The sequence below is a fragment of the Ipomoea triloba genome, chromosome 9 (assembly GCF_003576645.1).
Source record: "Ipomoea triloba cultivar NCNSP0323 chromosome 9, ASM357664v1".
Taxonomy (NCBI): Eukaryota; Viridiplantae; Streptophyta; class Magnoliopsida; order Solanales; family Convolvulaceae; genus Ipomoea; species Ipomoea triloba.
The window spans coordinates 11,880,348-11,896,896 of record NC_044924.1 but is presented as its reverse complement, the minus strand read 5'-3'; the positions used below and the strand labels follow the sequence as shown (position 1 = coordinate 11,896,896).

The 16,549-nt window shown below is 32.5% G+C and overlaps 1 protein-coding gene, 1 long non-coding RNA gene and 2 other non-coding genes across 4 annotated transcripts; all 4 read left to right on the top strand.

Annotated features, from left to right (window-relative positions):
* The first annotated feature begins 1,072 nt into the window (after positions 1-1,072).
* Positions 1,073-3,349, top strand: LOC116029558 (protein trichome birefringence-like 38). The gene is made up of 5 exons (XM_031271609.1): positions 1,073-1,314; positions 1,534-1,705; positions 1,795-1,958; positions 2,067-2,228; positions 3,055-3,349. Exons 1-5 carry the CDS (start codon positions 1,073-1,075, stop codon positions 3,347-3,349), a joined length of 1,035 nt encoding a protein of 344 aa, XP_031127469.1.
* Positions 3,350-3,720: 371 nt separating this feature from the next.
* On the top strand, positions 3,721-3,840 carry LOC116031121. Its single transcript, XR_004100551.1, has one exon. It is a non-coding gene; the product is annotated as a U5 spliceosomal RNA (small nuclear RNA).
* A 312-nt stretch (positions 3,841-4,152) lies between these two features.
* On the top strand, positions 4,153-4,269 carry LOC116031113. Its single transcript, XR_004100544.1, has one exon. It is a non-coding gene; the product is annotated as a U5 spliceosomal RNA (small nuclear RNA).
* A 5,102-nt stretch (positions 4,270-9,371) lies between these two features.
* LOC116030493 lies at positions 9,372-10,210 on the top strand. Its single transcript, XR_004100418.1, has 2 exons — positions 9,372-9,781; positions 9,887-10,210. It is a non-coding gene; the product is annotated as an uncharacterized LOC116030493 (long non-coding RNA).
* Positions 10,211-16,549: the final 6,339 nt, after the last annotated feature.

Here is a 16,549-nt window from a genome sequence, read left to right as displayed (position 1 = left end):
ATTGAAATTAGTGACCATTTTTTGAAGTCGTCACCTATCATCACTATATCCTCCGTCACTATTGTAGTAGTGACGACTTTTGAAAAGTCGTCACAATTACTCAGACTTTTGTGGCAATGCTTACGTACACTAAAAGTAGTATGAGTGATACCAATAGTGGTCACAATAAATGTTTTCTCTCTTTTGCACACTAAAAATTTGCTAGTTGTTTTAGCAATTTACTTGCAATAAATTGAATGGACCAGCAACTTCAATCTAAGTGAAGTGGAGGTATTTATAGGTGTGAATTTTTTTGTCCATTGGAGGGAACACAAAATAAAAAAAAAAAAAAAAAAAAACCTTTTTCTTTGTCCAGTGTGCAATATCCTCTAGGTATTGAGACCATGTGGGTGTTAGTACTGTTTTTTAATTTCATTTAACAATATACGTTATTGAATGAGCTCTGTTTTTTAGTTTCATTTTCCATACACAATAATTTCATTTTAGCAACACTAAAGTATTATTTTAGTTATATTACAGTTTCATTTGATGATCATGATCTACATAACACTATGGACTATGGTACACTGTATAACAATTGTCATTGAGCTAGCTAGGCTTCACTAGTCTTTCACTAATTGGGCCAAGTCTCTGTACTCCTTTTTAATAGCTCTTTACCAAAAAGAAAATCATTTTACTAATTGAAGAATTTGATCCAATATGTAGGCATATATTAATATACTTGAAATGATAAATCAATTCTTAAACCTTAATACATTGAAACCAGACTTGAATGTTTCCAAGGATTGCCTGCATCTAATTATGAGTGAGATTTTTTTACTCTTAATTTCCTTATCATTTCTACCTAAGCTATATATGTCCATGTATGCATTGAAATCCCATTTTATTTAAGTGCACATTGTAACATATTCCACAAGAAAACAAAAACAAAAAAAAAATGGGAGAAAGAGTATGGAATAGTGTATTTATTGTCATCCTATTGTCCCTAGCCTTTGCATACTTCTGCTCCAAATCTCTAACACCTTTCTACTGGATAGAAGAGGGAAGCCATGAAAACATTCATCACCTGGAAATGCAGGCTGTCTGCAATGGCACTGGTGGGGGAAACTCGTCGCGTTCGATAGCCAAGAAAATGAAGAGCAACAGCCACTGCAATTGGTTCCAAGGGACATGGGTGTTTGATGATTCTTATCCTCTGTATGACTCCATATCCTGTCCCTTCATCAGGAAGGTGTTTCACTGCATCAGATTCGGTCGCCCCGATCGCCAGTATCTCAAGTACAGATGGCAGCCCCATGGTTGTGAATTGCCCAAGTATGTTGACATGTTTTTTTTACTGATGTAATCCGCTTCAATTCCTTTAGAGTCCGTTTGGAAACCCACCAGGAAATGACATCCGGGAGTCATTTTTGGGGTTTTAACTATCAGTCAAACAGAAAAAAAGACAGTTTTCTGACAATCTGACATTCAGACATTCAGTCAAACACTAGAAAATTAAAATGTATCATTAATTTGTTTTGGATGTGTGTGTAGATTTGATGGTAGGGATTTCTTGAGCAGAATGAGGGGCAAGAAGATCATGTATATTGGGGATTCTTTGAGTCTCAACAACTTTGAATCTCTTCTTTGCTTGCTACATGGCACAGTTCCAGGAGTAAAATACAGAGAAGAGTTCACTGCTCTGAATGTTACAGTCACATTTCTGGTTTCTCTCTTATACTCTTTTTGTTTTTTTTTGGGGTTTTTTTTGAAGTGAATATTGTATGAATAGCAAAATATGGTATGGATTTGCAGGAGTATGAAGTTGAAGTCATCCTATATCACTCAGAATTCCTAGTAGACATCGAGAATCGCGTGGCAAAGATGAATTCCATCAAGAGTGGAGAAATATGGAAGCAAATGGATGTCTTGATATTCAATAGTGGGTTATGGTGGATGAGGAAGGGACCAAAACAACCGTAAAACAACCAACCAACCAACAGTTCCATTATCATTATCATTGTTGTCTGCTGAAAATCATGTTTGGTCTGAAATTTGCAACTCACTTGTTTTTTTTGTTGTTGCAGGTGGGATTTCATCGAACAGGTCGATGGCCGAGTGGTGAAAGACATGAGCCGTTACGGTGCTTATGAAATGGCTCTGCAATCATGGGCAAAATGGGTTGAAAGAGAAGTGGATCATACCAAAAGCCAAGTTTTCTACCAATCAGAAGCTGCAGTCCACTACATGTAACCAACCATCTGTCAACTCATTCTTGAATCAGTGTTGCAAAAATCTCACTTAGGCACTGATTAATTGACGCCTAGGTGCTAGGCGCTGACTGGCCGCCTAGTGTATCATCATAATCGGTGGTCTAGGCGGCCAACTAGGCTGCCTAAGCACCGTCTAGGTCTCTAAGTGCCCGATTAAGCCTCCTAGGCACCGACTATGATCAGAATTGTATTTCAAGGCGGCCGCCGTGACCCTTCTGCCATGACGGCTTAGCCAACGACACTTGCCCTTGGGGGCCGAATGGCCCCTACTGCGGGTTGGCAAACGGACGGCGAAAGCATGCGTCGGTCTAGCCCGGATTCTGACTTAGAGGCGTTCAGTCATAATCTAATGCACGGTAGCTTCGCGCCACTGGCTTTTCAACCAAGCGCGATGACCAATTATGCGAAACAACAGTTCCTCTGGTACTAGGTTGAATTACTATTGGTCGCCTAGGCGGCCAATTAGCTATTATTCATTTCTTTTTAAAATGGCTATTTCACTCAAAACGACATCGTTCTGAATGAAATAACACTAAATTGTTAACTCTAAATGTTTTTTAGGTTAATATTTAGTAGTTTATAATTATCAAGTCTAACAAATTAAAAAAATTTAAACAAAATTTTAAAAAATAAAAAATAAAATAAATACACGGGCGTTAGGCACCGATTAATTGCCGCCTAAGCGTCAAGCGCCCCCGAGCGCCTAAGAATTTTTTCAACTATCTCTGGAATATAATGTTGTGCTTATGTAAGTTTGTTTGTTGAGGTGAAACTGATGAGTTTGGTGGGGTGAAAACAACAGTGGAGCAGAATGGGGGAAGCCAACAGTGACAAACTGTGAGAACGAAACCATACTTTTGAATGAAACATCAATTTCAACAGCTCCATCACCAATCACAAACATAACAAGGACCATTGTGAGACAGATATCAAATCATGTGTATTTACTGGATATATGGACACTCACAAGATACAGAATAGATGCACACCCAGCAGGCTACAACCCCTTCAAAGGAGATTGCACACATTGGTGCCTTGCTGGAGTCCCAGATACTTGGAACATAATTCTCAATGCTGCTCTTCTTCAACGTTCTTGATTACACTATACTATACACACTCTCTAGTTTAGATCTCTATTTTTATTTTCCACTGTATGTATCGCTATTTTCCTTTGACTTTGCATAATCAATCAATATCTCCATTTTGATCATTGAACTTACCCAACAGGGTTATGCTAATTTCCCATTTTCCCACAAGTTATTAACAAGCAATCCAAAAGAAATAACAGAATTTAATTTTAAAAAACTAAGTGATTATCTACTCAACTCCAAACAGCGTACAATATAAAATTGCTGGAGTCATGAAAAAGAAGCTGGGCTTGTTTACGGCTCCCACATCGGACAAACAACATAAACACCAGAAGCCAGGCTTCTTATAAATAGATGCCACGACAACGGTTTACTCAAGCAGCCATGCAGTGAACACAAAGCGAACTATTCTTTCGCCTTTTACTAAAGAATACCGTGTGTGCATTGCAATGAATGGCATACTCCAATTTTTTGATGGTGTTTCTCCTTTTAGGGAGAAGCCCAACAAATATAGTTTTAATAATTAATGCTTTAATTTCGATTTCAATGTTTCTTTGCGATGTGGGAATTGTAGTTTCTGGTAAATTCACTGCTGTATTTTCTAGTCTTTTCCAAATACGTCCTTGATTTGCTGTGTTTCATTGTGGATATGTTTTATACATAAGGGAGAGCTTAAGGAGAAAGGCGTATTGAAATGTGATGAATACAGAGCGAACAAACGCGTTACCAGTCCCACATCGAACAAGCAACCGAAACATTAATGGCCAGGTCTCTTATAAATCCAAGTACAGAATCTCAAAACAAACTCAAGCAGCCATGTGATGAACACAAAGCGAACTATTCTTTCGCCTTTTACTAAAGAATACCGTGTGTTCATTACAACCAATGGCATACTCTAATTTTTTGAGGGTGTTTACTCCTAAGCACCCAACAAGCCTAGTTTAATGAAAGTTTTGTCACTGGTTGATCTGTTCATGCTTAAGTTTTTATTTAGAGTATGGAGCTCTGATCACTGGCTTGTTATCCTTCCACTGTAGAGGGGAGGAGGTTTGGTAGTATATATGTCAAATTTAGCAGTTTTGATCATATATTGCGTTTAGGGGAAATTAGGGTTGTGAAGTGAGATTATGCATTTTTCTTTTCATGCTAATTTGATCCTTTTTATGGATTATGGATAAATAATGTAGGCAGTTTACACTTTACATAAAGGCAATTCCAAATGCATTGGTGGAAGAGTATCTATCAGCGAGCACACTCTTACTGTGTCTATATTGTGGTTATGATGTCTCCTGGTGAACTGTGAACCTACCACTTTAATTTCTTCTTATGATCTTGTACTTCCTTACTAAGTTACATCAGTAGAAGAATACAAAACTAAACAAAGTGGTACAATCTTACTGAATAATGCAAAAGTACACTCCAATATCCACAGGCATTAATGCTATCAGTTTTTAATCTTAATGAACGCACAAGCTTACTGTGTAGTTACTATTATATTATATATGCTTAGCTCTGTAGATGGATATGTTGAAATTATTACAGTTCAAAATTAAATGTTAATTAGCAATTGCAGCATCAACCCTGAGTCTTGCATTATATTGTCATTATGATGTTTTGCATTGTTCAAGCTCCGATCGTCAAAGCTGCCTTGCCTTGGTATTTAAGATTGATGAAGCAGTGTATTGGTATGTGAATTGAAGGAGGTATGGGCTTCACCCAAAAACCTCTACTTACTATTGTGGATATTCAAGGAATTAAAGCTAATTAAGATTTTCAAAAAAATAAAAAAGCTAATTAAGAAACGTGAATCTTCTGATAGTACGGTAGAAAATGCAATAATCTCTTGAGTTTGCAGATGCTTGAATATTATTGAATGTTGTAATGTGTCAAGTGCATGTTATTTTAATATATCAACTGTTGTGTACAATATTGTTGACAATTTTATTTTAGTAATACATTGTGTTTGAATACATTTTTTTTTTTTTTTTTTGCAAACGTGTTTGAATATTGTTGAAGGTTATTATTTGACAAGTATTAGTTATAATTGATTTTAGTTTAAATTGAATCTATATATGGCGTTTATTATTTGTGATTGCAATTGAAATTTGAACATATATAGAGATTTAGGGGGAAAAATACAACTAAATGGTAATTGTTGTAAAATAACATACAGACACATACATAAATACATACATACATACATACATACATACATACATACATACATACATACATACATATATATATATATATATATATATATATATATATATATATATATATATATATATATATATATATTTTTTTTTTTTTGAGAATATGGTAAAATATATTTATATAATGGTCATTATCCTATTTTCTAACAACAACATATATTCAATTTCTCTATTGTATGTATATACTCTGTCGGCTATAATTAAAAGAGCTATTCCTTCAATTTCTCTTCTCTTTACTTTCTTCTCTCCACTCTCTATATTGTTCCTACGTACAACTACATTACAGGTTGAGTTTAAAAGGTCCTGCGTACAAAATCATCATCCCAGAAGATTGAGTTTAAAAGGTCAATTTACAACACGTTATTCACATGACTTGTCATCATATTCTCTGGTGAATAGTACACTCAATTGATTTTCTATATATATATATATATATATATATATATATATAAACGTTTTAAAAATTAATAATAAGATGTATAATTTATAATGTATTTTCTATTTGAATTATTTTATCAAATTAATTATGTTTCATATATTGTTATAAATATTTTTATAAAGTTTTGATGTGTTTTATTTTTCGCCTATATCTAACAATATGTATGACTATATTAAAATTAATAATGAGATGTGTAATTTATAATGTGATTTGATAAAATAATTCAAATAGAAAATACATTATAAATTATACATCTTATTATTAATTTTAAAAACGTTTATATATATATATATATAATTAAAAAAAAAAAGCATTGAAGAAGTTATTGAAAGGAAAAAGTTGTATATGTATATATTAAAAAAGGTATGAAGAAACAAGGGATTTGAAGCCTCTCCCTTTTGCAAATAAACACAGGCGCCTATCAAGTACCAAGTATCAACCGAGCATACTAAACAATTGTTTACTTTTATCTATTTTTATGTATTTATATATGAAACATGTTCTATATATATATATATATATATATATACACACATACATACATACCAGGGTTATATATGGGATGGAGGTGGGGTGGGGTAAGTGAAGGCATCTAGCTCCGTCCTTGCTGTTAGTTATGCTACTTCCATCGATCAGGTTGTCAATTTTACGTAATTGACTTGTGAAGTCTTCTGCCAATTAATTTATAGAAACAAAGATTACGTGAAAGATCATTATATTGAACAAATGATGAAGACAAATATTAATAGTGGATTCACATTTCACTCTTCAATTCCTTTTTTTTTTTTTTGAGTATAATGTTTTGCAAGTCATATCTTCAATTATTCACAAAAGATCAGAATTCAAAGTTTAATGCAAAAACAATTTACACATTAATCGCAAAGTTTTAACTTTATAATATCCAACTTATTTGTATTAGTTGGCACATGACTATAAAAACAAACTTTGTAATCTTCGGTGGATCATCTAGTGGATTGGACTGACGTGAGTTGCCCTGTAGACGTAGGAGATTTGGCTCCGAACTGCGTTACCAATTGTTGCATTCTTGGTTTTTTTTTTTTTTTTTTTTTAAACTTCTTTTTTTATTTTTGTTCTTTCATTGTGTGAAAATCATGACTAATAAATTAAGATAAGTAATTGGACTAAAAACTAGTAGGAACCTTTAAATTATCTTGCATTCAAGATTCACAATCATTTTTCAAGGTGTGTAGTTTCTGTGCTTAAGGTGCGTCCGTTCTTCAGCGAGAACTTAATGTGTGTTTTTGTTCAAACTTAAGGTGCGTCAGTTATAATATTTAGGTACCCGTTTTAAAACTTTAGGTGCGTGGTTTGTGTTTTTAAGGTGATTTGTTTGTGTGCTTAAAGTGTGTAGTTTGTGTCCTTAAGGTGCGCAATTTTCATGCTTAAGGTTAAGTTGCTTGGTTCGTTCTAGACGTGCATTTTTTTTTTTTTTAAATTTTCATTGATTTGAGCTGTTGATCTAGATTTGATCAACGGTTCATATTAAACCGCACCTCTACACCTAAGCAAATTCTCGCACTAGAACCACTCCCTATATATATATATATATATATATATATATATATATATATATATATATATATTTCAATTCAGGCGAGAACAATTCTTTAGGTGTACGTGGATGTGAGGACAAATTATGGTTGTTGATTATGTTAGATCTAATGGTTATTATTTATTTTGATATATTTATTATTGCCATTTTTTTAAGGGCGGGGTAGTTTTTTAAAGAGTGGTGATGGCAAATTATTGGGTGGACCATGTGGTCTACATAGCTGTGTGGACCATGAATATAAAATAATTTTTTATTATACTAAAAGTACATTATTTTTGTATTGAAGATACACTATTTCATAGTATATATAAAATAATGTACTTTCAGTACTTAAATAATGTACTTTATGTACAAAAATAATGTACCTTTCGTATATTAATAATGGTCCATGCAATAATGATTGAGTGGTGATTATATATATGAGTTAATCTGGGCCATGCAAATTATTAATTTAATGGTGTGGATTTGAGACTTAGGGCAAAATTATGATTTTATTTTAGAATTAGACTAAGAAAATTGGGGTCATAAAATATTATAGGACTTAGTAATTAAAATGTATGAGCTTAGGACTTAATAGTTATAAAATAGTTTTAGCAGGCTAGTCTCAGATAAATTTTTGGATAGTAAAAATCATGGAATTTATTTAAACCTTCGGAACAAAATAATTTAGTTTGAAAGTATTCTTGCTAAAATATTTAGGATTGTAAAATAAATTATATTTTCAAGAGTATTTTTATTAAAATAATATTATTTAAAATAACGGAGTATTACAAGCGCCTTCTGCAACCTTGTGTGAATAGTGTTTTTACTCAAGAATGTCATTTACTGCTTTGTAAACATAATTTGCAACCTTGTTATGATTATTGCAAATATTTTATTTATTTCTAAATGAAATATAATGGTACATTAACCCCAAAAAAATAAAGAAAGAAAAAAAATTATGGCTATCATTGTGAAATCCACTAAAGAACTGTAAAATAATACTATTAGTAAATTATTTTACTAAACATATTGGCCTAAAATGTGGAACACAAACTCTACATTCACATACACTCTCTACATTCACAATTTGTAAACTCTACATTCACACATTACATGGTTATATGTTTAGTAACTATATTACCACTGTTATGCATTCACACATTCAAAATTCTATATTCACAGGTCTTATACTTCATATTCACAACTTAAGAACTCCACATTCACACATTACAGGTCTACAGGTTGCTAGAACTTCTTAACTCTATTACAGATTCACACATGCATAACTCTACATTCACGATTTCTATACTCCATATTCACAATTTGAAACATCCACATTCACACATTTCTAGGCAACTCTACATTCATACAATCATAAGTCTACATTCACGATTTCTATACTCTACATTCACACATTTTTAGACAACTTTACATTCAGCAATATGTTTACTATTTTTTTTTTTATAAAAAAAAAACAAAAAACAAAACGACGTCGTTTTGGACCCAAGGTGGACCTGGGTCCACAACATAATTTGCGAAATAATACTCCTTAATAATAAAAACCACTTAAAGATTGTAATGTGACAAGCCCACATAATGGGATAAAAAGGCACAAACATTTATTTGTATATGCACATTATAGTGTATTTTAGGGAAAAGTTGAGAAAAGTGTGTTTTTAAGCAATGTTGTATGTCGTTTATTGATTGGGTCATGGCCCGCCCATTCGCATGCGTCCAAATGAAAATCAAAAAAGATGATGGTTCAATTTGGATGGCCCATCAGGCGCTATTGGACTAAGGATGCACCGACCCGTTATCCTTCCACTGCAGAGAGGAGGAGGTTATCGCTGCTCTGTGAAGCCAGCCTAACGCGGTGCCCTCCGATCTAAGGACGGAGAAGCCTCTGCCTTCGTAAAGACTCCACCGCCCAAACTCACCACTTGGAACGGGCAGGCCAGAAGATAGCACTCAAAGCCCAACCATCAAGGCAAACCCAATTGTTCCACCATCTTAATGCTCCCACTTGGGTCACAGGCTCGCGCCACCAAGCCCAGCGAGCAACTATTCTAGCTAGGGGCTTATTAAGAGAGAATAATTTTCATCTGGTTCCGATGTGGGAAATTCTACGAGGACAAAAAGTGGAGCGGTGAGCTGTGTGCATCGTTGCTGATGGATCAGTTGCTTAGCCCCTGATGCTTCTCTCCAAATCCACCTACTATGATCTCCAACTTGTACTCTCTCCATTTATATAACTTCCACTTTTTTTTTTACTAAAAGTTTGGAGAGAAAATTTGTATATTTTTATTTCAAATGTGGTTGGATGTATGTTGATGCAGGCGAGGGAGGAGATGAGGAAAGAGCGGCCGCATTATTTGGAACCATGGGTACTATATATGTAAAATTTTGCAGTTTTGATCATATATTGAGTTTAGGGGAAATTAGGGTTGTGATTTGAGATTATACTTTTTTTTTTTTTTTTCATTCTAATTTGAGTGCAATTTGATCCTTTTATGGATAAATAATGTAGGCAATTTTACACTTTACATAGAGGCAATTGGTGGAAGAGTATCAGCGAGCTCTTTCTGCAGCAAATCTTTTAAAAATTCATCCTTTTTGTGAACCATTTGCCACTTCAATTTAGAAAGATGAATTTTGCTAAAGCATCACCCTTAAAATTATACTTTGTTGCAATTTCCATATTTAGAGAAACACATCTATGCTCAAAAAAAATGGGCCAAGAATTTGTTTGGTGATATTTTCACGATATGTGAAAATATTTTAGGTTTATGAAGCTCTTGAGCTTTGGCTTGTATAGCTGCAGAAGCTGCTCAAAGGTTGAGGATACCTCTTATCTATCTCCAGAGATGATGAAATTGAGGAGTGGAGTGTACTCTCAAGAAGTTCCCTTGACAGCACAAGTAGCAGTGTCACAATGAGTTGTATATTTCTATTCTAATTTTGTGAGATCGGAAATCATTTAGATGCTAAATGTGAAAAGTTAGCAACTAATCTAAATGGTATTATACAATCCATAATCTTTGATTGTGGCCTTGATCAATACTAACATAACTTGGCATGTGGCACAATTTTGTTACTCTAGGATCTGGCATTTTAGCTTTTACATTTTGTTTCATTACAGAGTTTTTTTAAAGGACTTATCAAAAACTGAAGCCAGTGGAAGTGTGGAGATATATTTATATAGATTGTTCTAAAAAAATTACTTCATTGTATAGCTCTGAGACAGGTTATCTAACTAATCATCTAAACAGGGTAAAGTTTGTAATTGAGGAGATTGAGAGATAAGAAGCATTTCTGCGTGAAGATTTATGTTCATCAGAATATTACAATGTATGGATCTCTTCCCTTTTATCTGCACTTTCCTCTTCTTGATCTCTGGACTGGATTGTGCCTTCCACTGATGTAAAGAACTTTGTTTCTCAGCATGCTGACATATAATCTGTGTTTCCATTCAAGGTTTTGGAGCATCAAAATGAATTGTTGATGGGGTAATTAACTACCTATAAAAAGTTTATACGGTTAATTGACTTTTCAACTAAAGTTTGAGAGCATATTTGATCATTTTCTCACAATTAAATAAATTAAAATATTAATGATAAACATAATAAACTATCAACTATTTTTTAGATAGAGGCCTGCAAGCAGCGTCCTAACTCCTAAGGCATTCCTAAATAGTTGTAATTTTGGTGTGATTTTTAAGGAGTTTTTGTAAGTATGATTAGGAAAGAGAAAATGAGGTGGAGGAAAAAAAGGAAAATAAAAGAATAAAACAAAATCTAAAACAGAAAAAAAATATATAAAATATACAAAATCGCAGGCGCAGCTTCCTCCTCTCTGGGCAGGCCCGCCATTTTCTGACAAAATCCCATATTTGCAGTGAAAAAATGTGGCTAAAATCTCATTCTTCCATTTGTGTAAAAAATAATGTGTCAGTTTTTTTCTATTAAAATTTGTGCCAAAATAGATTAATGGGTAGGCCTAAGAAAGAAAATAATACCCCACATTTGAATAGAAAATAAATTCCTTATTTTACTATTTCATCAACACTAAATAGGATATGCATAGCCAAGGACCTTGTGGTCTAGTGGCATCAAACCCTTCCTTTTATATGAGAGGTGGTGGGTTTGAGCCTCAGTGGAGTCAATAAATATGTTGAGAAAGTAGTTACGAACAGATACTGCATTGTAGCATAAAAAAAAAGTGTCTTTTTGGACTTAGAACCTTTTGTAGTGAACGTTTATCGGACTTACTTTGTGGGTAGTGAACTTTTATTCTTGAACTAACCACGTTTTGTAGTGATTTAAAATGTATAAATTGAAGTGATTTAAAATGTATAAATTTTTTAAAGGTAAATCGTATTTCTTTAATTTATTAAAGTGATTTAAAATGTATAAATTTTTACTACATTATCTAATCTTATTCCTTAAATAAACTAGAAATTTCTCTATCCACAAGAACTCATTCAACAATAATGGTTGAACCAAAAGTATCTCAAGCAGAACACCTAAAGAACTGATATGCTTTTTATACTTATAATAATATGTAAATGGTAATTAGATCATTATCTTGCGTAGCTATAATTAAAACTCATTATTAGAAATGTCAATGTAGGGTAATAGAATATCGTGACACACTTGACGCATTGAAAAGATGCAGAGACTACAACAATGTTGCAATCAATCTTACAAATCTAGAAAATGAAGAAATTTTAAAAATAGCCACCATTGCAACGCTCGTTGATCCTGTATGTAAAATACTTATTGTGCATCCTTTAAATATATTAGAACTAATATTTACAATTATCATTTTCTAAACTCAACGTGCTTGTATTAAAGGCAAAATCAGCATCAACATTAACAACCAAAACACTTGGTATATAGGATGTAGCCACTATTTTAAAAGGAGTTATACACAAAATGGCAAACTATTTAATCGCATGTATTGTGGTGAAAAGGGAGTAGTTGATACTTCAAGGTTAGTATCAATTCAACAAAAAAAAATTTACAAAACACACACACACAGACACACAAAATCAAGTACTACATACACTTACTCAATTCATACTAATTCCAAAAATATGAACAGATGCAAAATGGATGTAGAAATTGTTGATGAAACTGGACACATTGCGGCATCATTATTTAGACTACCTGCAGAGTCATTGTTGTTACTATCAAGTAAACAAGTTACGGAACTAGAGAACACGATATACTACTTATTAACCTTCTACAAATATAATACTCCATAAATATTAATATTTTTTCAATACTTTCACATTAGAATCTATGACACACATCTCATAACACATGAAATGTGTAGGACGGGGAAAAACTACCACTAGCTAGCTGTCAAATTTCAACAAGCGATTGCAAGATCAAGAGTTCATAGTACAACTAAGAACTAAGATCTCAGTTATATACACAACAAGGTAATTTCTTTATCTTTTATTAAAATAAGCACTCAGATTATTTTTTGAACAAGATAAACAATATTTATAATGGCAATTATATTAACTTTAACATATTATTTCAAGCTTAAACTGAACTCCATCCATTTACTTAATTACCTATTAAATATGTGTGGTGGTATGGAGTAGTTTGCTATTTAATATCTTATTGAATATCCTACTCGGTGCCACAAAATTTCACAGTAACAATGACTATATGTGCCTACATTGTGTTAAACTCATGGCCTTAAGTTTCCTTGTGTACTGTTCCAATGTGAAGACTGTTTCAGTATTTCTACAATTTAAGCACCACATTAACAGTGTCCTGATTTAAACTGCAAAATTACAAATTTTAGCATTTTTCTCTCTCATTATTATATGAATACTTTAACTAATTCGGTAACACTAATTTAAAAATACACATTAGGCATTGGTTTAATCGCGCAAAGCACGCGCGGTAATTAGTCATTGATTAAAGCGACAAATTAAATTGTGATTCTTTGCTTATTGATATTAAAGCAAAAAACTAAGAAAAGCTGGCAATTAAGCTAATTTAGCTTTGAATTTTCGCATAACAAACAAGGTGGTTGCTAGCGTGTAAAGTACGTGATAGCAAGCATCCATTATTTTGAAGTGCTATAAAATAGAATGGTCTGCATAAATTTTCACGACCATAAATAACTGTCGGTGTAAAATATCAACAGATGTTTGCAAGATCAAGAGTTTATAGTACAATTAAGATCTCAGTCATATTCACAACAAGGCAAATTCATAGCTTTCTACCCCATAATCTCATTGCATGACGCTGGTCTCTATGCTACTACTAGTAATAACCTAATTGCACATGACATACTACTAATAAAAAAGAAGATGATAAGTACGGAAGATAAAGGCAATGACGACAATGCTACCCAAAAGAGAATTAAGAATACTCTTTTAGTTTGCATTTCTCTAAGTATTTAAACTAGCATTTTTACAAGTTGCAAACATTTATTTTAGTAACAATTATAATCAATCTCTTATAATATCTTGCATTCATATCATTTGAATTACCGATTTAAAATTATTGTAAATACGCTGCGTACGAACTATAAAGAAAACAATGTCGGACGAAAGTCCTTTTGATATAGGCTGGATTTTAGATAGGGAAGTAGTAAGAATATATAATCTTGGATTGATATACTTTGAAGTATTTATTTAAAAATAAACATTGGGTATTATCACATTCGCATAATGCACATGAACAAATAATAATAATGATAAACTTAATCAGTTATTCTCATAACCAAGAAAAAAAATAAAACTCATAATTAATCAAGATATAATTTTGCTGCCCTATTAATCTGTTACCTCACAATCGAAACTCAATCAATTTAAGCATCAAATTAATTTGTTAGTACACATAAAAATATATTCAAGCACCAAAAATAATATAAATAAGTGACTAATAATAACAATATTATACTAAGTACTAATTTAGCAATTAGACCGAACATTGAGTGTATGACTATATTCTTTGCTTATCGATATATAAAGCAAAAAAGTAAGAAAAGCTAGCTAGCTAGCTTAGCATAGCTTAGCGGCAGTGACTAAGCTAGTTAGCATAACAAATACGGAGTATAAAATATTATTTTTAAAACAGTATAAAACATGTGTTTTAATGAGATGTTTAATTTATAATGTATTTTTTATTTGAATTATTTTATCAAATTAATTATGTTTCATATATTGTTACTAATATTTTTATAAAGTTTTAGTGTGTTTTATTTTTTGTCTTTTATAAAGTTGTAGTGTGTTTTATTTTTTGTCTATATCTAACAATATTTATGACTATATTCCTTTTAAGTGATTCAATTTATAATGTGTTTTTTATTTGAATTATTTTATCAAATTAATTATTTTTCATATTTTGTTATGAATATTTTTATAAAATTTTGATGTGTTTTATTTTTCGCTTATATACAACAAATCTATGACTATATTTCCTAAATGTTTTACGGTTTAAGAAAAATTTTCGCCCCACTAACTAAAATTTCTGGATCCGCCATTGAGTATAGGGTCTGTGAATGTAGAGTTTGTGTTCTGTTGCGATAAGGAGCCGCCGTTAAATTTTTTTTTTTTTTAAATTGTGAAACGACGTCGTATTGGACCCATGTCCACCTTACAAGGTGGACCTGGGTCCACGGCATAACTACTGGCATGTTGCTCTTGCTTCGGTTGTTGGATTTGGACGTACTAAAACTAAAATTCAAATGCAGCATGTACCTTCTTGCTTGTAAATTGCTAATGGGAGTAATAGCAAAGGAAATAAAACAATAATTAAGCGATCTAATATAATAGTGACTAGTGGCACCCGGTTGCACCCCACATGGAAGGGGGTGGGTTCGAGTCTCAGTGGAGGCTATATTGTCTCTTTGTGTTTTATTTGGTTGAGAAAGTAGCTATGATTTGTGTTTTATTTGGTTGAGAAAGTAGCTATGAACAGATACTAATCATACTACATTGTAACAGAGTCATATATATAGAGAGAGAGGATGAGAAAGTAGCTATGAACAGATACTAATCATACTACATTGTAACAGAGTCATATATATAGAGAGAGAGGATGAGAAAGTAGCTATGAACAGATACTAATCATACTACATTGTAACAGAGTCATATATATAGAGAGAGAGGATGAGAAAGTAGCTATGAACAGATACTAATCATACTACATTGTAACAGAGTCATATATATAGAGAGAGAGGATGAGAAAGTAGCTATGAACAGATACTAATCATACTACATTGTAACAGAGTCATATATATAGAGAGAGAGGATGAGAAAGTAGCTATGAACAGATACTAATCATACTACATTGTAACAGAGTCATATATATAGAGAGAGAGGATGAGAAAGTAGCTATGAACAGATACTAATCATACTACATTGTAACAGAGTCATATATATAGAGAGAGAGGATGAGAAAGTAGCTATGAACAGATACTAATCATACTACATTGTAACAGAGTCATATATATAGAGAGAGAGGATGAGAAAGTAGCTATGAACAGATACTAATCATACTACATTGTAACAGAGTCATATATATATAGAGAGAGAGGAACAGGAACAGATACTAATCATCTCTTTGTGTTTTATTTGATTGAGAAAGTAGCTATGAACAGATACTAATCATACTACATTGTAACAGAGTCATATATATAGAGAGAGAGGATGAGAAAGTAGCTATGAACAGATACTAATCATACTACATTGTAACAGAGTCATATATATAGAGAGAGAGGATGAGAAAGTAGCTATGAACAGATACTAATCATACTACATTGTAACAGAGTCATATATATATATAGAGAGAGGAACAGATACTAATCATACTACATTGTAACAGAGTCATATATATATAGAGAGAGATGGGTGTAATATCAACCCGTTTGAACACAGATTTAAAAAAACACGGTGGCAATTTGGTCTTTTTGCATCTATGTCTTTTGATATAGGCTGGATTTTAAATAGGGAAGTAGTAAGAATATAT

Excerpts from the sequence above, each read along its gene's own strand:
- LOC116029558 (XM_031271609.1), top strand. The coding sequence starts at position 1,073 with ATGCAGGCTGTCTGCAATGGCACTGGTGGGGGAAACTCGTCGCGTTCG. Across the intron at positions 1,706-1,794 it reads ATGTTACAGTCACATTTCTG|GAGTATGAAGTTGAAGTCAT; the intron begins GTTTCTCTCTTA and ends ATGGATTTGCAG. Across the intron at positions 2,229-3,054 it reads GAAGCTGCAGTCCACTACAT|TGGAGCAGAATGGGGGAAGC; the intron begins GTAACCAACCAT and ends TGAAAACAACAG.